A 23,438-nucleotide genomic window follows, 5' to 3' on the forward strand; every position below is an offset into this window, starting at 1 on the left:
ATTGATTCAAATGTTTTTAAAACATTAAATGGGGGCACCTGGGGGGTACAGTCAGTTAAGAGTACAACTCTTGATTTCAGCTCAAGTCATGATCTTATAGCCATGAGATGGAGCCCACATCATGCTCCGCTCTCAGTGTGCAGTCTGCTTGAGATTTTCTCCCCTTCTGCCCCTCCCCCGCCCCTCTCCCTCTCTCTCTAAAAATAAATACATCTTTAAAAAAACATTAAATGTTATTAGATCAATTTAGTTCATGGTGAGACTCTGATTATGTATTTCTATATTTAAAAATAATAAAATGTATTAAATGTTTTTCATTTAAGGGAAATCCACTTGCTGAATTAACGAAAAGCTTTAGGAAAGACAACTCCATAATTAAGCAATAGTTGTAACTCAGTATTATCATATATACTATCTTCATTTGATTAGAGTGAATGTCAACCAGTATTTCCAGAATCAATATCTTTATGTTAGAATGTCTCTATACATGTGTCTATGATAGTAGAATAGGATACAGATTTTTCAAATAAGAATACGTTTTCTTTAAAAAAAGGTAATGGGGCAGCTTATTACAAAAATAAAGTTAAGAGACATTTTCAGCAAAGTCATCTTCAAGTGACACATATATTTAATAGAATGAATGTCAGGAGTATTATTTCTGGATCTGAAGTGTTACAAAAGCATAACTATAAAAATTTAAAATTCCTATTTGGATTTACTTTTGATTGTAACTTAAATAACAAATCTGGCAAATAACTACACATATTAGTAAATATTTGATAAATGTTTGCTGACAACCTGGGTCCAGAGAATTTGAATTGGCATTAAAATGCTATGTCTTGTTTTTCAGGCACAATATTTACTGTCAATCCCATATTACTTCTGGACAAAAAATCAACAATTCAGTTTCTTGTGGAGGCCAGTGATGGTGGAATTCCTGACCTGAGGGCTCTTACCTTAGTAGAGGTAGAAATAAAAGATATGAACAATTATGCTCCTGAGTTTGCTGTAGAATATTATAATCTCAGCTTGAGGGAAGATGCTCAAATTGGAGGCACACTTGTCACATTTTCAACCATTGACCATGACTGGACCCGTGAAAACACACATGTTGATTATTCCATCATCAGTGGTAATTCACAGAACAATTTCCATGTGGAAACTAGTTTCATTCATTCGGAATATCCTTATAAGCAAGTTGGTTACCTGGTATTGCTTCAGAGTCTGGATAGAGAAGCAGCTGCCAATCATAAGCTTGTCATTCTCGCATCTGATCATGGCTTCCCTCCATTGAGCTCCACAGCCACTGTAGCAATAGAAGTACTTGATGTCAATGATAATCCTCCCAAATTCAACAGTCTGAAATATCATGCCCATGTCAGGGAAAGTACCCCTCTGGGGAGTCACATCACTGCGGTCTCTGCAAATGACCATGATGTGGGTTTGCATGCAGAAATAACCTACCACATCATCTCTGGAAATGAGAAGGGGCATTTTCACTTGGAAGAAAAAACTGGAGTTATTTATTTGATTAAACCTCTGGACTATGAAGAAACGACAAAATTCACTGTAACTGTTCAAGCTTCAGATGAAGGAAAGAAGCATTCTTCTTTTGCGATTGTGTTTATCAATGTCCAGGATGATAATGACCATGCACCTCAGTTTATGTTCTCAAGCTCAAATTGTGTTGTTCCTGAAAATGTGCCTGTTCTCTCCACCGTATGTTCCGTAAATGCTTTGGATTTTGATGCAGGTCCGTATGGAGAACTGACCTATTCTGTGTTATCGCCCTGTTTGGGCACTCATGAGAGGCCTCATGACCATGATCCCTTTCTCATTGACCCTGTGACAGGGGATATTCACACTCAGCAAGTCCTTGACTATGAAAATGACAATAAATACTGTCTCACAGTTCAGGCAAAAGACAAAGGTGACTCAACAGCCACGTTAACGGTTTGGCTAGATATTGAAGGGATAGATGAGTTTGAACCTGTGTTTACTCAAGATAAGTATTTTTTCAATTTTCCAGAGAAGAATAAAGTGAGACAGCTGATTGGCAGAGTGGAAGCATCCGATGAAGATGCGGGTATCGATGGAGTCGTGCTGTACTTGCTGGAGACGCCATCTCCTTTCTTTTTAGTGAATAAAACGAATGGAAATATCTATTTGACTGGAGCACCTCTCCTAATAAGAAGTCAGTTCCATGAACGAGATGCCATTGAAATGAGAATCATTGCTCGTAGCCCCAAAGCGGACTCCAGGTTTGCAGTCTGTACAGTTTTTGTGAACATGTCTTCTTTCTCAGAAGGACAACTCTCAGGAGTATCAGGCTATGGCTTTTCAGTCAGCCTCACAGTTTCCTTTTTAGTGTTTCTGATACTCGTCTTCATTCTAATTGTATTGATTTTAAGACATAAACAGAAAGATGCAGCAAACAATTATGAAGAAAAGAAAACATCGTCCTCCTTAGATATCAGCTTGGGACTAACCACAGAGGGCAGCATGCTCAAACCCTTCCAGAAAACTAAGGAGGGTAGTAACGAGGTGGTTCCTGCAGACACCCTGCCTGAATGGCTGAGCTTAATAAGTATCATGGAAAAGGACATCGTGAATCTGTACAGGCACTCAAACTCCAGTGGCCACTGCTCTGTGGAAGGAGAGACTGCAGAAGATAAGGAAATCCAGAGGATAAATGAGCATCCTTACAGAAAGGATGCTGGCTCAGTCCTCAGTGACCGCGAGTCCAGGGTCCCGGACTCTGGAATCCCAAGGGACTCGGACCAGCTCTCCTGCTTGTCTGGAGAAACTGATGTGGTGGTCACTGCTGAACCAGCAGAAAGCAGCCATGCATTTGATGAAGAAGATCAGGAAGGCTGTGGCACAACCTGTGTTCCAAATAACGTGTTACCCCAGACACTAAAGAAGACAGAGACAAAAGAGAGCATCCAGGCTGATGTCAGGAGAGAGTCCATTTTGATTTCAGATGATCAAGAAGCAAGGTGCATGGCTCTTCCCACCCAGAGAACCTCTAATCATGATGTAAGAGGCAACTACCTCTGGGATTATCTCCTCAGCTGGGAACCCAAGTTCCAACCTCTTGCCTCGGTATTTAACGATATTGCAAAATTAAAGGACGAACATTTACAGACAACTGGCATTCTTAAAGAGAAGCCTTTGGTTTTCCCACCACCTTTGATTACCGCAATAGCCCAGCCCGGGATTAAAGCAGTTCCACCAAGGATGCCAGCCAGAACCCCAGGGCAAGTGCTTCCCAGATACCCACACTCCCTTCCCTACCATCTCAGTTCTCTGCCTGAAGCCATGACTCCCAGCTTTCCTCCATCTGTTTTCCTGCTGACTACACAGACCCCTGCCATGACCCCATGGTTGTCAAGTGGGGAATCGTCGGGAACACATCTGAGTGGTACATGCCGTGAACTTAAAGCAAAAGATGAAGTTCAAATATAACCTGATTGTGATGTCAAGCACGCATTTACCATTGGTCATGAATGGTTGAGCAAGACATTCTTAAGCTAGCTCTTCGAGATTGGTTAAAATGAAGCCAGGGTTTTCAGAATCTCCTCATTTAAGTTACTCAAATCTCTTACAGCCTTAATGAGAAGTTACCCCTCTCTTTCAACCTTTATGTTTTGCTCTCAGGACTCAAGTTTGTATATAAAATAGTGTATATTCTATCCTATTTGGTTTTCTGAGGACGCCATGAACTAAACTGACTGCCAAAATGTTTCTATGAAAATAAATGGAAAATAAGTATCGTGCAGTCCAGTCACATTACTGCTGATTACATTGCTTTACCTAAAATAGATTAGTAAATACTGAATAAGGAATAAATGTAGGACCAAAATAATGGAGAGAGGAATTGGGGAACGATAAACTTAAATTTTAAAATGAAGCAATTTTCTGTAGATCTGGTTGGTTTAGAGATGTATTTCTCTCCTTTCCCTATACACCACACTTAGGTAGTTTTGGCATAGTTTGAATTTTAATATGGTGTCTTTTGGAAATCTAATGAGAATTTAAGAATGAAATTTGTCTTGACTGTACTAAATAAGAAAATTATTCCTGATTAAGTGAACCAGAAATGTATAATTCCTGACAGAGGGCCAGGATTGATAGCAGCAATAAGTATATGGTTGACCACCACCCAGGACATATTTGTATTTGCTTGGCCTTCTTTACAAACAGAATGATGATTTTTTTTTCAATGCTCTGTCTTATAACCTGGTACAGGTAAAGACATTAAGTTTTAAAGATTAACTTGTAGATATTCTTCATATCCTTCTAGACATGGTGACTTTAGGTGTGAAATAATTTATCCAGTCAATGTCACTTTTAATAGTTTGCCTAGATAAAATTATGTTATTATCTAATAATAAATTTCATGGAGTAATTTAGCATTATATTTTTAATGAAGATTTTTATATAAATATTTCCACTATAAAAATTAAGAATGGATGTCAGAAGTCTCTCTCCCATTTGTCCATACTCACCTTTAGATTTCACTGTCATTCGATGGAGCAATTTGGCAGCATGGTTAAAAGAAATTGTTTTGTACAGCTACTGTTTTGGATATATAGTGGTGTTGTGTGGTGCTTATGTATGTAATGCTCTTTCCTTCTCCCTGGTGAGCCTAAGGATCCATCAGAGATTCTTATCCCTTTTAGGAAAGCAGAGATGCTGTTGATGGTCTGGAAGTCATCCATGGTAGGCAACATGGCCAGGCTTTGTGGTAAGAGTTTAGGATTCAATGTCCAGTCTAGAAGCATCTGATATGGTTTTCTTGATAGTGTGAGCCTCTGTTGTGGAAATATTTCCTGTATTTTTTCTTCAGTAGGCCTCATATATATACTTAATTTCTCTTAACTAGAAAACATGGCAGGATGCCATGTTTGATAGTAGGTTTGTAGACAAATAATTCTAAGGCTTCCTATGCTAATTTTATTAATTATATATCTGCTGGTTCTTAGATTGGGAACACATATGTAAAACCACATCAGAATTATGTGAAACATGAAGGTTTTTGGACGAGCCTAGAATCCTAGGGAAAGTCTTTTAGTCATGGAACAGTTCAACATTAAAGGATGGATGCATGTCTCTCCTTTTCTTCACGGCACACAGGGAAGAAGATTTCATGGTTTTCCTTAAAAAAATAAAAATTAATCATTTCAGTGTCCAGTATTTATTCTCTCTTTGACTTCCTTGAAAAAATTGCTTTGAGCATATAAAAGAAAACCTGTACTGACTTTTTCCTAATTATATATGGAAGTCTTGTTTTGCGACAGATTTATTTCTAGAAACCAAAAACATTTTGTTGTTTTTAATTAAACCAGGTTCTTCCTTTTACTTATGTTTAAAAAAGAGTCATCTATCTCATTCTTCCCTGAGTTATTGGCCTGTGATTTATTACCATTCCAGACACAATTCTGCATTTTTCTAGACATTTAATAAAAACGGAAGACATGATGTATTTAGAGTTCTTCCTCACCAATATCTGGTGGATTTTTAATTGATGACTTTATTATACTGTATCCAATGCCACCCCACCACCAAACATTGCTGCTAGTGGGATTAAAACTGAAAATGTGAACACACTGGCTAAGTGTTTGCAATTAGTCCTATGTTGGCCCTTTCAACTAGAGTGCTTTTTCCCTAAGTAAACAATTTAATTTGTATAGTTCTCCTTCAAGTTTAATATTAACTTGCTTCATATGTTCTGTGTTACTTTGCTGATCGACAAACCGGCTTCAGCACTCTGGAGGGGGTACAGAACTTGTTAGTGGAAAATCATATTAAGCCCCAAATTCATAAGCTATAAAATAAAAGACAGTTGTCTCTTGTGGAATTTTGGCTGCCTGAAATTCTGGACTTTCTTGTTGGCAGCCTTAAAAATACTGGTGTAAATCAGTACCAAATGGATATCAAAATTCCATGTCCTAGTAGTAATCATTGAATTGGCTTCCAAAACAGATTCCTGGGCAAAGAAAGGGGGGAATGCTGTATCCTTAGGGATTTGGTCATTTAACTGTTGTTTAGGAATATTAAAATGTCCTATAAACTACTGGCTGCCTGAACATACACATACCTAGTCTGGGATGGCTGTCCACTTGAGACAGGAGCTGTGCTTCTCAGCACCTTCGCCCTTGCTGTGTTTTCCAGAAGTTATAAAGATGAAAATGAACTATTAATCTTGAAACTCCATCGAACATGTTTTGTTCTTCTAAGTTACACATAACTTCAGCTAAAAAAACACAGAATATAATTAAAAGGATCAAAGATGGTGATCCACTTCAGAGCAAAGAGGTACATGAAGTGAATACCGTTGGTCGATTCTCACAGGATATTACAGATAATGGCACTGGGTTTATCTTCACAATGTGTTTCAGGTGAGTTCCCAAATCTATAATGCCATCTCTTTGGTCAGAATGAGGAGACTTAGGAAGAGAGAATGGAAAATCATTCTGTCTAAGAGGAATGCCAAGATCAGTGAAGCTGTAGAAGCTTGGCTAATGACCAAAACTGGGCATCCAGCATGAGTCACTGAAGGTAGGTTTCACCCATTCTAGAGGTAGGGGAGAGGAGGAGGGAAGGCTGGAAGAGGAAACAGAAGAGTCAATCTGAAAAGGAATGGTTTAGGGCACAGGTAGAGAAATTCAAGAAGGCAAAAGGTTGGGACTTGTAAAAACTATTTTTAAGTGTAAAGATTTTGCTGGGTCATTTGTCCATAGGTTCATCTTGTCAAAAAATCTTTTTATTTGGTGGAGGGGTGGAGATCTCTTTTCTCCTTCTTCCTTTCTATTCCTTTCAAGTATCTCCCTTCATTGTCTGAAAATTTAGGTTTATCAAGTTGTGAACTTAAACCTACATATCAATGACCTAGAATACATTCTACCATGAAAAGGTAAATTTGTTGTGGTTTGGTAAGGGGTGGTATCTGTTTGTGTGTGTGTGAGTGTGTGTGAGTGTGAATTATAGAATAAAAAGTTTAGAATGATTACCTGCTTACTCCACATAACTTTGGCACTGAGACTGACACAATTTTTAATAGGTAACTTTACACATATATCAAGTAATGGATAGTTTAAAAACCAGTTGGGACAGAGTATAGAATGTTAGTACATGTCTTCTTTTTCTGGTAGCTTGTCCTTTATAAAAATGAGTGCTTGCCTGATAGCTGTGATTTATATTAAAATATCACATTTTATATAACATTTAAACTGCAGATTAACAAACAGACATGGTGAATGGTTTTCACATATTGTGAATTTTATTTGAATTCTGGTGATATAAATTATTTTGACTCCACATAGATCAAAGAAATGTGTCTATTAGAAACAAAACTATAGCAGTCTTTGTATATCCAGCCCAAACTGTCTGGAGTATCAAACTATACCTTTCACTTGTAAACTCAGAACTTGGCTATTTGATGACAATTTAGCACTTCCTACTGTTTTGGTCTACATAATTTTCCTCATTTCACCCAATATATTTGCTAAACCAAAACTGTGAAGTGAGTAATAGAGAGGGAGAAAGCATACCAAATAAATAACAGATGATCAAGTGCATCTTTTGGATGAGAAAGCATTATTTTGGTTAGAAAACTAAATACATGGATTTCATTGTTAGATAGTAAACCCTCAGGGCAAAGTCCTGGTCTCCACTTGTATTATAAAATACAGATGTTTCTTAGAATGAATGAGTACATATGTGAATGGGCATAGGGGGTGCTGTAAGGTTAGAGAGTAATACATAGACCTTGAACCCATTAGGTAGGAATACTAATACAGTTCTATGATTTAGCCAATCAAAAGGCAGAAAGTATCTGTAAGATCTTGTCAAAATATTATAGAATCTTTTAGATAAAATCAAATGACTAGAAATTTTTCTCTAATCTGATTTTTCTCTTTCTTTCTCCCTTCCTTATGATATTCATACAGTTCTTGTGAGTTTTAGATATAATACAAACAAGTTATTGATCATGTTCAAAAACACATTTTTTGAGATGGCAGCATTACATAACCAAACACATTTATTTCCTTTAATTTCAGATCCTGTAATAACCATGGCTGCTCCATGGTTGGCAGAATCAAGTTCTGTCAACATGAAAAGAGAGGGCAGTTCTGTAGAAACACCTAGAATGTTTAAATCAAAAGTTATGAATATTTAAATAAAAAACAATATGAGGAGTTTATGAAGGGTATTCTATATGTGCATACACTTAGTATGTACGAAAAGTTATATTTTAAACAAGTACAGGGTATTTAATAAATGTATTCTAATGAGGAGGTAAATATGAAGTTACTTGTTACCATAAACAGAAATTAATTCCAGTCATATTAATGAGTAAAAATTAAAAGGAAATCATAAGAACTAGAAAAAAAGCCCAGAATAAAAGTGAGAAAGATCTTTTTCAAAATATAAAAGCAAAGGTAGAGTACTAAATTTGAACTTAGAACAACAAAAAAGCACTATAACAAGGTATAAGAAATAATAATTGAGAAATGCTTCATAAGCATAATCAACAAATATTTGCTTAGTATCTCCTATGGGCAATGTATGGATCTGAGCTCTGGGAATAGGGGAATCAACAGAACAGAAAAAGCCAGTGTATTTACAGTGCTTACATTTTACTAAGGGTGATAACAATAAAAATATGCTTTCAAGTAATGTTAAGTGTTACGATATGAATAAAGAAGGAGTTAAGGAAAACCAAAGAAGAGACTGACAAGGTGGTAGGGGAATACAGCAGTACTATTTGGGTTGAATGTTCTGGAGAGGTGTCCCTGATATGATGCTATTTGAGTTGAATGAAGTGAATGAGCTGTATAAAGATCCAAGAGGAAAGCAGTGAAAGTACACCTGTCGGCAAGTACAGAAGCCTTGAGGTCAGAGCACATGGGAGTGTTTGGGAAAGTATAAGCCAGCATTGCCTAGAACCTAGTGGGAGGAAGAATAGTGGGAAATGAGATCATGGAGGAAACTAGACCTTGTAGGTCTATAGTAGACCCTACAGGACCTTGTAGACTGTAATAAATGGCTTCAGATTTTGTTTCAAGTGTTAACGGAAATCACTGGTGATATTATCTGATTTATGTTTTTAAGGAGTTAAGTGGCGACTTTATGGAAAATAAGGTAGGGGTGGAAAAGTTTAGTGCAATAATATTACCCCAGCTAATTGGTTATTGCAGTAATCTCAGGTGGGGATGACTATAGCTCAGTGTGGGTGTTATAATGGAGGTGAACAGAGTCAAGATATATATTCAAAGTAGTATTGCTAGCTCTTGATAATGAATTGAGTGCAAGGTTTGGAGAAAATCAGATATGAGTCAGATTTAAGAGAATTTAGAGTTACAGAAAAAAATTTTGGAGTCATCAGACTATGAATAGTAAAGGCATGGGATTGGATGAGATCACTGAAGGGTAAGTGTAAATAGAGAAAAGATCCCAAGACTGACTCCTGAAGCACTAAAAAAGTCAAAAAAAAAAAAAAAAAGAAAGAAGAGGGGTACCTGGTTGGCACAGTTGGGCATCTGACTGCTTTTGGCTGGGTTGTGGACTGAGGTCTGGGGATCCAACCCCTGATGGGGCTACGTTCTCAGTGGGGAGTCTGCTTGGATTCCCTCATCCTCTCTCTCTGCCTCTCCTCCCCTAAAATAAATAAATAAATCTTTTTAAAAAGAAAGAGGATCCAACAGATAGTTCTCAGGCAAAACTATTGAAAAATAGAGAAGAAGGGTAATCTAATATCTCAAAAGCCAAGTAATGGTTTAGATTATAATTCAGGCAACATGCCAACATTACTGTAAATTATAAATCTTCCCAATCACCTTATCAAACATTCAGAGAGTCTAGAAAAGTGAAAGTAAAAACTCATGGATATCATCTTTAACAAAAAGATAAGTGATTCTTACAAATTCTAGAATATGAGCAGATAAGTAAAAGCACCAACTATTAGCAGTAACAGAGGGGAGAAAGTAGGAATTTCTAATTTTCTTTGAGTATAAAAACAAAGAATCACCAAAACTACTTACCTACTTAAGGAAAGGTCTATTCTTGGAGAAGAAACCTAGCAATCTGGTCTGAGAATAACTATCAAAACTTGGAAAGGGCTATAGAGCTCTCCCTTAACTACAGGTGAAGGTAGAAACACTAAAGTATAAATTACATTATGCTGGTATGTCCAAGTTCTCATAATTTCCATAAATACACAACCAAAATTTCTCAAAGAACAAAATCCCACACTAAGTAAAATCTACTGAAAGTAGAATTTAAGTTTATATGATTAATAAAGGGAGAGAGGTCCTAGATGTAAAACAGGAAATGAGACCAGGGAAAGTAGAAGATTCAGTGAGTTCCTAATTATAAATACTTTGCAAAAACAAGAGAAGAGGGGGCTCTAGAGCCATGAATCTAGGAAAGCTATCCTGTTCTGCCACCACCCCACACAGTAACTTCCTAAAATAGGAAGTCTCATCTCAGTAAAGCATGAGCAGCAGAAAATAACTGCAATATAATATATATTGTAAGCAAAAAGACTAATTCTCTGAATAATGTGCCAATGCACAGTGAAGACACATCAGAAAATATGGCAAAAAAGACCAAAGAAAATTGTGACTTAATATGTCAAAACCAACTAAAGGAAATCCAAAAAACTAAAAACAATAAAGTTTGTATAATCGAGCAGAAAAGTTCAGAGATTAAGAGATTAGCTAAGAGGAGGACATTAAGTGAAAAACAGTTCAATGAATAATTAAAAATTAAAAAATTCAGAAGACTAAACTGAAAAGAACAAAAAGCTAATAGACATTAATGAAACTATAGTAAGTGAAGTAAAAAATGGAAAAGAAAAAATGAAAAACATCAAATGGAACTGAAAAAATGATAAGAGTTGTAGAGTTGATAGATTTAGGAGAATGGAAAAAAACTTTTAACACATGTCTAAATGTAATTCCCAAAGAAGAAAACTAAAGAAATGAAACAGAACAAACATAAAAACTGTAAGTCAATAAACCTTTCCAGACAAAATCCAAAATTTGAATATACCTATTAAAAAGGTACACCATATAAAAATCAACAGACAGCAGTCAATACCAAGATATATTTTAAAAATCTATTAGCTTAAAAATAAAGAATCTGTCCTTTGGATCTTCAGATTAAAAAAACATGTTACAGGGAAAGAATGTAAAATTGACTTACTTTTCAATAGCAGTAGTTTAAGTCAGAATATTGTTTTTAAGGTACTTGAAGATAATGGAAGCCAAAAATATGTATCTAACTAAACTTATCTTTAAGTATATTTGTCATAAATGAGACTATGAATTGGCAAAATCTTAAGGAATATTCCTGAAGCATTAACTAGAGAATGGATTCAGGAAACTGAGAAATACTGAGGAAGGTTCACCATAAGGACATTAAATATATTTAACTGTAGAGTTGATGGTAGATGTAAAGGTGATAGAATAGTATATATTTAATATATGTCCTCACAATAGAAATAAATTAGAATAGATAAATAGAATAACTAAATAAATATAAATAAATAAATAGAACTAAATTACAACTACAAAAAAGTGGAAGAAGAAAAAGAAGTATATGGAAATAGAATATTGTCTTATAGGTACAAGGCAAGATATTGTACAAGATGGGGATAAAAGTTACTAAAATTAGAATGAAGATGGAATTTAAAAGAAGAAAAAAGAAATTAAAGGTAAAAACAAATTAATGAGTTAGAAAAACAAGTAAACAAAAAAAAATTCACAAAGACTATGAATAAACAAATTGGTTCTTTAAAACTCAATTAAATTAAATCAGTTACATAAATGTGAGAAAATACAAAACAATACTCTTATTGTACCAATACCGATAAGTTAGGTAACTTGCTCTTGGGAATCAGCACCATGGCGTCTGGCTGCAAGATTGGCCTGTCCATCCTTAACAGTGATTTGGCCAATTTAGGGGCCGAGTGTTTCCGGATGCTGGACTCTGGGGCCGATTATTTGCACCTGGTTGTAATGGACGGGCATTTTGTTCCCAACATCACCTTTGGACACCCTGTGGTAGAAAGCCTCCGAAAGCAGCTAGGCCAGGATCTTTTCTTTGACATGCACATGATGGTGTCCAGGCCGGAACAGTGGGTCAAACCAATGGCCATGGCAGGAGCCAATCAATACACCTTTCATCTTGAGGCTACTGAGAACCAGGGGTGTTGATTAAAGACATTCGGGAGAATGGGATGAAGGTCGGCCTTGCCATCAAACTGGGAACCACAGTTGAGTATTTGGCACCATGGGCTAATCAGATAGATATGGCCTTGGTTATGACAGTGGAACCTGGGTTTGGAGGGCAGAAATTCATGGAAGATATGATGCCAAAGGTTCATTGGTTGAGGACCCAGTTCCCATCCTTGGACATAGAAGTCGATGGTGGAGTAGGCCCTGACACTATCCATAAATGTGCAGAGGCAGGAGCTAACATGATTGTGTCTGGCAGTGCCATTATGAAGAATGATGACCCCAGATCTGTGATCAACCTGTTAAGAAATGTTTGCTCAGAAGCTGCTCAGAAACGTTCTCTTGATCGATGAAACCACAAGGAGTCCAGTGTTTATGCTCGTGAATTCTTTTTTACTGGAAGACAAGAATATTGACTATCAAATCCTATCACAGTTGAAGCAGTGCTGTTTTTCTGAGCAGCTATTCATTCCAGTGACTAAAATCTATTCTGCAGAACGTTCCAAGAGGTTAGAAATTGGTGTGTATAACTACCTTTTTAGTGATGGAATTTAAAGATTAGTGTGGTAAAATACCATTTTTACTGGGAAACTTGATTTTTATAAAGTAAAAATATGGCTGTATTAAGGTTATGAACAGAAGTGTGTCTTAAAGCTTAATGAAGGTGTACTAGCTACTATGAAAAAAATGTTTTTTTTCTGCATTTTAAATCTTCTCATTTCTTGGTTTTCCAAAGCAAAGGAAGTCCTTATTCCTGTTTTGTGTTATTTTGATTTGTCTGTGCGCATGATAACATGAATAGAATGGAACTTGTGAAAAATCAAAGTTTGAATCTGCTTAGGATGGTGCACTGTATTCTTGCTTCTTTAACATCGGTCTTTTACTTTGCACCTTATATTTGATACAAAAAAACTGTAAACACAGTGTATGAAGCCCAGGGATTTCAGGTGGACTGTTCTAAAATTACAAATATAGATTTTATCAAGATGTTTTCTTTGTCAGCTCTGCTGGAGGGGCAAGTTATATAGTGATCCCACCCGTTCCTTTTCTTAACAATAATCTTGTGCTAGCTTTGAACAGAAAGGAAAGGAAAGCTTCTATTTGGAAGTACTATTGAGTTGAATCTGGACTCTTCTCCTTTCCAACTATTTGACTTATTTGACTTTAGCAAATCAAATCAACCAGTCTCTTTGAGTATCTGTTAACTGATTTATACATTGAATATAATTATAATAACCATGTAAGGTTATATTGAGCATTAAAAGAGATCATACGCTATCTGTAAAGCTTCTGATACTATTTCCAGAATTATAGTAGAATTGATGCTCAATACAAAGTAGCTGTCATTTATATTTTGCAGCCTATAAAGTCCTTCAATATAAGCTCATTAAATGCATAAATCAGTCTTAAGAGTAGTAGAACAGGTACTTTTGTCCCCATTCAAAAAATGAAGATACTAGAGCTCAGCAACAGGTTGGTCCCATTGAAAGAACCCAGTGGGGCACAGCAGTTCTGGGTTTGTACTTTTTTTTTTTTTTTAACAGATGGAGCCCTTGGGATGTAGATAGGCAAAGGAAGCCTCTTTTATGTAACATTGTCTTATTTGCAGTCTAATTTTATGCTAAAGCATAACTATATGGCTGAGGATATTCTGGATACTATGGATTTGACCCCAAGGATATATATTGTATTAATCCAGGAAAGATGAAGTAGGCCAAAAGATGATAAGGTACAGAGTTAATCCGTACACTAAATACTTAAAACTGTGTTCCAGATTATACTTTGACCACAAATGTGTTATCTGTCACTTCATTCTTGCCAATACTCTTGCTATATAATACATATGGCAGGAAATAAAAAAGTGACTAGTGTCATTAAACTTCTTTAGGCTACTATGAGTTTTAAGAAATAAGGTTTGAAAAATGAGAACATTAACGCTTCCACATGAGAGCTTCCTTGGTTTTTTCTATCCTACAAGATAAAAATTTGTCCTTTTATTTTGACTTAGGAAAGGTTTGTGCCATGAATAGGTGGCATTTAATTCCCTTAAAATAATATAATGATATGCAACCCAAAAAGACAGTATCTTTCCCCATGGAGATACATTAGATCCTTTGCTGCAAAAGCCAGAAACAAGTCAATATGCTTGGTATCTCCACCAAAATATAATATTGCAGAAATTATAAATTAGTTTGGACAACTAAACAAGAAAACAAAATCATAAGAATTTAGAAAAAGGAAGGTTGAAATTTTATTTTATTTGTATATACTACATTATCGTCTTTCTGAAAAACTCAAAGTAATTGATGGAAAACTATACAGACAATGAAAGAATTCAGTAAAGTTGGAAGATACATTAATACACTAAAATAAAATCAATATTCTTCACATGTATGTACAATTAGAAGATGAAAAGAAAATTTTATTTATATCAGAGAAAAAATCTAAGTAGAACCTTAACATTACCTAATATCCATGTGAAGCAAGTTATAATACTTTCTGAAGGACACAGAGGAGACTTAAATAGATGTTTGGGGGTTTTTTCTTTGTTTTTTGTTTTTTTTTTTTTTTTGGTTTTGATTTTTAAAAGATTTTCTTTAGTTATTTGACACAGAAAGGATAAACAGGGAGAGTGGCAGGCAGAGGGAAAAGCAGGTCTCTGCCAAGCAAGGAGCCAGATATGGGACTCCATCTCAGGATCCTGAAATCATGACCTGAGCCTAAGGCAGCCGCTTAACTCACTGAATCACCCAAGCTTTCCTTATCGTCTTTCTGAAAAACAAAAGAAGAGACTCAAGGCTAAAAAGATGTCAATTTTTCCAAAGGAAATTTACAAATTTAACCTGGTTCTAATAAAAATACCAAATTTTTCTGGACTTAAGTAACTGGATTATACAGTCTATTTGGAAGAATAAACAAGAAAGCAAACAAGAATAGCTAGGAAACACTGAAAAAAATATGAGCTGTGTGTGTGTGTGTGTGTGTATATCTGTGTGTTTGTGTCTGTGTGTCTGTGCATGCAAGTTGTGCATGCATGCCCTAACACTATCAGATATAAAATTATATCACAAAATTTATAATAAAATGGGGTGGTATTGATGAATGATTAGATAGACTAACAGAACAGAACAATAAATCCAAAATGAATCCAAGTGAATTGAAAAGCTTCCTGCAATTATGGATTAGCTTGTTAAGTAGCTACAGTCTCACTGAAAAAAAGTAAAAGGCTGAGTAATAAGAAGGAAAAGAAAAAGAAACAGTTTTGTGTTTCATGTGTGTAAGAAGCATAAGAGAATTACCAAGGGAGTGAAGACTTACAAAACCATGACTCTGGAAAGAAAAGTAGCACAGAGAGGTATATCTGATATACTGTGTCTCAGACCCCCTTGAGACAGAGTGGAAAATGTCAGCTGCAAGGCTTAAAGACTAAAAAATGCTCCTGGCAATTATATGGGGGCAAAAATTAGAGTTAAATTCCTATCATGGAGGACAGACCCTACACCAGCTTAATATAAATTGGAACTCCCAGACAGCTACACCAGGAGTAAAAGACAAGCATGTGTGATGCCTTTGGTCAAGCTTTGAATGAAATCAATTACATATTTGCATATGGTGATCTGCCCCTACTTCCACTGCTTGCCAAAAATAATATTTAGTCCTTTACAGAAAATAAAATTATTCAGAAACTTTGTGATTATTCCTAAAAATATCCATCATTGAATCCAAAATGGCTAGGTGTACTGAGGAGACATGACCAAAGCTAAAAGAAAAAAATATGATACTTTAGAAAACAGTATGGAGATTCCTTAGGAAATTAAAAAGAGAGCTACCCTATGACCCTGCAATTGCACTACTGGATATTTACCCCCAAAATACTGGTGTAGTGAAAAGAAGGGCCATCTGTACCCCAATGTTTATAGCAGCAATGGCCACAATCTCCAAACTGTGGAAAGAACCAAGATACCCTTCAACGGACGAATGGATAAGGAAGATATGGTCCATATATACAATGGAGTTTTATGCCTCCATCAGAGAGGATGGATACCCAACTTTTATAGCAACATGGATGGGACTGAAAGAGATTATGCTGAGTGAAATAAGTCAAGCAGAGAGAGTCAAGTATCATATGGTTTCATTTACTTGTGGAGCATAAGGAATAACACAGAGAACATGGGGAGATGGAGCAGAGAAGTGAGTTGGGGGAAATTGGAGGGGGAGACAAATCGTGAGAGACCATAGACTCTGAGAAACAAACTGAAGGTTTTGGAGGGGAAAAGAGTGGGGAAAAGAGTGGAGTGCATGTATTGCAAGGAGTACTGGGTGTGGTGCATAAACAATGAATGCTGGAACACTGAAATGAAATAAAATAAAATGGAAAAAAAAAAAAAGAAACCAAACAGCAGCTATTAAAATGTCAAGAAAAAAAAAAGACAATGATCAAAATAATTATTCAAATTTTATTTAGTAATTATTTAGGGAATGTGGAGAGAAAGTTAATATTGACAATAATAGTGCCAGTTTCAAAGGAATGTTCAGTGTTTTCTCTCTTAATAAAAAATAAGAAAATTGAATTGCAAAATATTTGTTAATTGTACAGTTCTGAGATTCTGAGATTATAAACCTACCTAGTTTTATTTAGTGTTCCATTGTCGTATTGGGCTTTAAAATTACATTCTAGTTCAGAAATTGAATTTTTTTATTTATTTGCAAACACTGAGAAGTTTCATGTAAAGACATGCAGTGTCTTCTCTCTGGCCCAGACTGAAAGAGAAACGTTATTTCTAAAGCTATGTTTTTGCATATGGATGTATGACATTTCAGTTCTTACTAAGTAGCATGTTCAATGACAACAAATCTTGTTCTTCTCAGAAAAAAATCTGATAGAAACAGACACATAGGAGATTCATGTATTGGCATTATCCTGTGTGGATTTCAAAATAAATGTTCAAGAAATTGGATGCCATATGAAGAACTTCACGTGAGAATTGAGCTATAAAAAGTTATAAAGCAGAAAAAAGCTATAAAAAAACAATTTTTAAACTATAAAAAAAGGAAAAGGAAATCCTAGAGTGTGAAACACCACTGCCACTTCATGCCCTTTAGGGTGGTTATAATAAAAGATAGAGATAATAATAAGTGTTGATGAGGATGTCAAGAAATTGGAGTTCTCATATACTACTGATAGTGATATAAAATAGGGAGGACAGTCTCTATGATAAACAGTCCAGGAATTCTTCAAAGGCTAAATATACATAAAGCTACCATTATGACCCAGTAATCCACTTCTAGGTATATACCTAAGAGAAATGAAAGTTATGTTAATACAAAAACTTGTTTGTGAATATTCATAGCTACATTATTCATAATAGCCAAAATGTAGAAATAACCTGTGTCAGTCAACTGACAGATAAACCAAATGTATAGCCACACAATGGAGTATTATTTAGCAATTAAAAGGAACTAAGTATGGACATAGACTACAGCAGAAATGAATTTGAAAACATCATGCTAAGTGAATGCACTCAGTCACAGAAGATCATCATATATTGTATGATTCTGCTCATATGAAATGTCCAGAATAGCTAAACATATGCAGACAGAAACCGAAATAGCAGGGCCTAGGATAGGAGTATTTGGAGAAGATGGGGAGAACATGCTAATGGGTGTGGGGTTTCTTTGTGGAGACAAAAATATTCTAAACTTGGTTGTGGTAATAGTTATGCAACTCTGTGAATGTACTAAAACCATTGTATAGTCCATTTTATATAGGTGGATTATATAGTACATCAATTACATCAATAAAGATTGATACAATAATTATTAAATAACTGACTTGTTAAAAATTACTAAAAATACAATAATCACAATAAAGTACTCAGCAAATATCTTTAACAGATTAGACACAGATGAAGAGAGGATTAATAAATTAGAAGATAAATGAAAAGAAAACATACAGATTATAACCTAGAGAAATGTTGGAAAATATTGAAAAGAGGTTGAGACATGTGTGGAACATGGTTTAAAAAATCTAACATGCATGTAAGTGGAATCCCAGAAAAAGAATGGAGAGAATAGGCCAGAAGAAATATTTAAAAAGATGGTGGCTGAGAATCTTCCAAAACTGAAATTAAATCACAATTCAGAATGTGCCACAAACCCCAAAATGATTTATAAAAAAAAACTATGACTAGACACATCAGAATAAAATTTCTATAAAACAAAAGGAAAAATATTAAAAAGATTCAAAGAGAAATGACACAGTATCTTGAAAGAACTAGGTACATATGGAAATATAACATGATCAAGGCTGCGCATCAGATTAGTGAAGAAAAGGAAGAAATTCTTGATAAGTGGGGTGGGGACAACTGGAGAGCCATATGGAAAAAAAAAAGATCAAATTGATCTACTTTTCATACCACATACCAAAATAAGCCATAAAAATAAATAAAGTAAACACAAGAAGGAAACCTGAGTGTATACTTTTATAAACTAAAAATGGAAAAATCTTCAACAAGAGTCAAAATCTAGAAGCAATAAGGGAAATGAGTGATAAATGTGACTAAAAAATTTGCATGGCCAAAAAATCTCTACACCAGTCACAGTGTTCAGGAGGATGGATTCTCTGGCTCCAAGTTCAACCTTGTGGTAAGAGGGGTAGGGTCATGTGATTATTAAGCACTTGACAGAGAAAGGCCAGTTCCTGAAATGAATAGAAGTCTGTCGCCATAACAACCATGAATCAGATGCTGTTTTTCACATTGCATGTCCACTTTGCAAATATACTTTTTTGGCTAAATCATGAATTGGCCAGTTTTAAGTGGTATTTCACAGGCTAGGGTTTGCTTATAGACTAAGTGAAAAGTAAACTTATAATGTTAGTAACTGAATATTTGGTCTTTAAAGCTGGATTTCTCTTCTTCATTTTTAATTACCTTATTTCGTTTCCTGTCATTTCCAATCTGTCATATTTTTCTCTTCAGATAATGTAATAGATATAGTTTGCCTATTGTTAGAATATTAAAGTAGTTCTCAGCAATGAGAGAAAACTCAGTGAACTTTATTTGATAAAGTTTTACTTTTTCTAATTTAATTTATTTAAAAATAAAGAATCTACTTCCTATCTAAAAACTGGGAAATCTCTGTACTACATGCTAATTACCGAAAGCATATGTGCTTAATTTTATGAAATGGACAAATTGAAAGTAATGAAAATAAAAGGCTTCAGATTATTGTCAGATGATATGTCACATAAAAGGGAAATATATTAACCTTTGTGAACATAAATAAATAATAGCTAAATTTTATTGAGTGTTCATTATGTGCCAAACATTTTGCTAAATGTTTTATGTGCACTCTATTTTGTTTAATCTTCAAAATAACCCTTTAGGGTAGACATTAATACGGTCCCTCTTTGCCAATAAGGAAACAATGGCTTAAAGAGTTAGTAATTGGTGGAGCTTGGAATCCAATTCACTGGTGTTACTAGAAGCTCTTCTCTTAGCCTCTTCACTACATTGCCTCATACTTTGAAGTTCCTTAAGAATGTCTAAATTTGTTTGTTTACTTTAATTTTTAATTTAAACTCAATTTAAGTAACATATACTATATTATTAATTTCAGTGGTAGAATTTAGTGATTGTCTCAAGGCTTATTTTAATCATAAACTTTTATTGGCTCCATTTTAAAAATCCTTTAATACTTGAAGATCCTGTTCAACAAACAACAAATAAGCCATATGGCAACTGGACAAGTAGTTTTCCTATATAAGGATCTGCAGGCTATTCATAATTTAGGAATTATTTTACTAGACACATAATAAGCATAATTTTTCTGATTTTCACCTTTTGTTACATATAAAGACAATTGTTTTAAAAATAGGACCAATAATATTCCTGAACAAATGGCTGTGAACATTTGCTTGTTGGTTTAGTCTCCACTCAAGCAAATAGCAATGAAAGATAAAATGTTCTAAACAAAATTAAAGGGGGAAATGACATAGGTTCAAAAATAAGATAATTCTCTCCATGGCAATATCTAGTAAAGGTGAACATGCTTCATCCTGTAAGTTGGTTAATTCCATTTCTAGGTATATATGCTAGAGAAATATCTTCCAAGATACTGAATAAGAATAAAACATAAACTCAACAGAATGGGCATGGCTGAAGTTCAGGTTTGCTCTACTCCAAGAAGTAGGCATTGTTAGACACGGACATTCAGTAAAGTGCTAAAAAGGATGTATGTGAATTGAGAATCATTGCTAGACTAAATGCTTAATGCTAGCAGCTGCGTCAGGCTGCTGAGCTGCTGCATCCCATGAAAAGATGGACAAAGATAGGTTGCTGATCACCTGGGATTTTGTCTGTTTGTAAACTGAGGAGCTTGAGAACCTGAAGGTAAATACTCTGTATCATGAGTAAGAACTAAACCAATCTGCCCACAACTCAGTGATTATTCTACAACATCCCAGTATTACTGACAGTAGTATTACTTTGAAAGTCACAGGGGATCTGCTTTTGGAATTAGCATTCCCATTAATGTCAAGAATAAGAGAAAGATCTTTTATATGCCTATTTTAAAGAGTACGTGTAGTTGTATATAATGCCAAAGGACTAGAGAAAAAGGAGAAGAGGTACGTGTTTGGAAAGAAAAAGACAAAATAATCTTTATCTACAGATAATACCACTCTCCAAACAGGGCTTCTATATGTAAATTATTAGAACAATTAGAGAATTCAGCAAATTTGTGAATATAAGATCAGCATCAAATATCATTAACATCCTTACATGCCATCAATAATTGACTGAAATATGCTTAGAAGAAAATCTCACTCATAATAACAATGAGGACTATGCAATACCCAAGAATAAATCTTACAACATTTGAAGACATTTTGAAAAGTTTTAACAATATCGTTGCAAGAAATAAAAGACCAAATTAAATGAAGGCATGAGTGAGAGGGGAGACTCAATAATTTGAAGACAGCAATTCTCTATAAATTCATCTATAAACTCATTGCAATTCAATCAAAAGGCCAGTGGACAAGGCAATTAAAAATCCATGCAGAAGAGAAAAGACCCAGGAATAATGGAGATAAAACTGAAGAAAAAGAGAGGATGGGAAGGAAGGAGTCACTTTTCCTACCAGATAGAAAAAGATGGAAAAGAGTGGAGAGGACTAGAAATAAAAAAAAAAAAATGCATAAAATTTCATATGAAGATGGCTTAATAAATTAAGAAGTTTGGATAATTTAATAAATGGTGCTGAATTAATAACTTATATGTATAAAAATGAAATTGAATCCTTCCTCTTACATAGAAAAATTAAAGTAAAAATAAAACTTTTGAACTTTGCAAAGAAAATATAAGAGAATATGACTAGAGTAGGGAAGACTTCACTAAACAAGTTATAAAACACACAAACACAAAAAACTGATAAATATAATTATTTCAGAATTAGGCATGAGTATGGAAAAAAAATAGTCAAGGTTATAAAATAATCCATAATCCAGAAGAAGGCATTTACAATCTATATTATGAATAAAAGCTTAATATCCATAATTTACAACATTAATAAGATACTGATAGGTTAATAGAAAAATACACAAGGAAAGGAATCTTGTATGGTCAATAAACATATATATGCTCAATGAGATATACTATTACACACTTATCAGATTGGTGAAAATATAAAAATCTGATAGTACTAAATGTTGACAAGATTATATAGAATCAGGAACTTTCATATGATGCTTGTGGGAATTTTGTAGTTTTCATATACCGTTAGTTGTCATAGCCATTGTGGAGAGCAATTTGGTAATAGTAAAGTTGAGATACTTTCTGACGACCTATGAATTCTATTTCTAGGTGTAATTTATAGACAATCTCTCTTACACATGTAAAAAGACGTAATAATGTTTATTACAGGACTGTTTCTAAAGCAAAAACAGGAAACAACGTAATTGTCCTTCAAAAGGAATACTGACAAATATTCGCAGTATATTCATAATGCTATTCGCTAAACTGAGTGAGCTAGAATTATTTGTATCAGTATGAAGAAGGATCTAAAATATTATACCTCTGGATAACAAATACCAGATGATATCCTTCCATAAAACATAAAACATGAAAAAACAGGGCTATATAAATCCTCTACCACTGTATACCACTGTATACACGTGTAGTATATGTGTAGCATTAGTATAAATACATACTTGGGAAAATGCACAAATTCACAAATTCATGCTTACCATTGAAAGAGAGGGGCACTGAGTCTTCAAATGTGTTTGTAATATTTTACCACTTTGAAAAGCCTGAAGCAGTTCTGGCGAAATAAAAAAACTTTCACAGACTGGGTTATCAATAAGATTTTTAAATAGAAAACATATAGCTTTGGGACTCCTGGGTGGCTCAGTTGGTTAAGCGGCTGCCTTCGGCTCAGGTCATGTTCCCCGCGTCCTGGGATTGAGTCCCACATCGGGCTCCTTACTCGGCAGGGAGCCTACTTCTCTCTCTGCCTCTGCTGCCACTCTGCCTGTGCTCGCTCTCTCTCTCTCTGAAAAATAAATAAATAAAATCTTAAAAAACAAAAAAAAACAAAACAAAAACATATAGCATTGACTACAAATATCAAACATCACATAAAATGATCTTCCTTTAAAAAGCATGGCTTTATCTAAGTCCACTTCGAACTCTCAAAAAGTTGATTTGTCTTCTGAAGGACAGTGCTTTCTCCGTGCAAACTGCAGCAAAGAATCCAAGCATTCAAGCGCTGTGGAAAATTTTTTAGGCAGTATGCTTTAATCAGCATCTTCTGCCAATGATTTTTCTTTTCTTTCATATTACAAAGAATGCCAGTAGAGTGAACGCAATCATGTAACTGCACAACATTACTAGGGGCGAACCACAGAACCTGAGAACTGCTGGGGGTTTTTAAATACACATTTTAATTTTGAGCAAAAGAGTCCCTTGTTTCTGTGATGAATGTGATGTGGCATTTTCTGATTGGCAAGTGACCCATAGAAAGTACCCAGGGAATAATCATGTCACAGTCCAATTTCGTAATTAAGTGTAGTTTTGTTTGTGGCCTTAATTGCATTTGTTGGAAGCTGAGTAGTTGATTTCCCAATCATGTCTGTGCTTTTACTTGCCCTATACAAAATAAAAAAACAAAAAAAAAAAATAAGAAGAGTAT

General features: G+C 34.9%; 2 protein-coding genes and 1 long non-coding RNA gene across 3 annotated transcripts in view; all 3 read left to right on the top strand.

Annotated features, from left to right (window-relative positions):
* DCHS2 (dachsous cadherin-related 2) overlaps positions 1-5,186 on the top strand; it is a 258,187-nt gene extending 253,001 nt beyond the window's left edge. Inside the window, exon 20 of the mRNA XM_059394233.1 lies at positions 851-5,186. Within this exon, the coding sequence (XP_059250216.1) occupies positions 851-3,468 (2,618 nt within the window). The 3' untranslated portion in view covers positions 3,469-5,186. The remainder of the gene's footprint in view (positions 1-850) is intronic.
* The window catches only part of LOC132013875 (uncharacterized), a 422,962-nt gene that overhangs the window by 297,755 nt on the left and 101,769 nt on the right, over positions 1-23,438 (top strand). The window lies entirely within an intron of this gene.
* LOC132013871 (ribulose-phosphate 3-epimerase-like) lies at positions 11,916-12,916 on the top strand. Its single transcript, XM_059394248.1, is given in 2 exon segments — positions 11,916-12,210; positions 12,213-12,916. Coding segments are annotated over 2 exon segments (684 nt in total). The 3' UTR covers positions 12,602-12,916.

The sequence above is a fragment of the Mustela nigripes genome, chromosome 1 (assembly GCF_022355385.1).
Source record: "Mustela nigripes isolate SB6536 chromosome 1, MUSNIG.SB6536, whole genome shotgun sequence".
Classification (NCBI taxonomy): Eukaryota; Metazoa; Chordata; class Mammalia; order Carnivora; family Mustelidae; genus Mustela; species Mustela nigripes.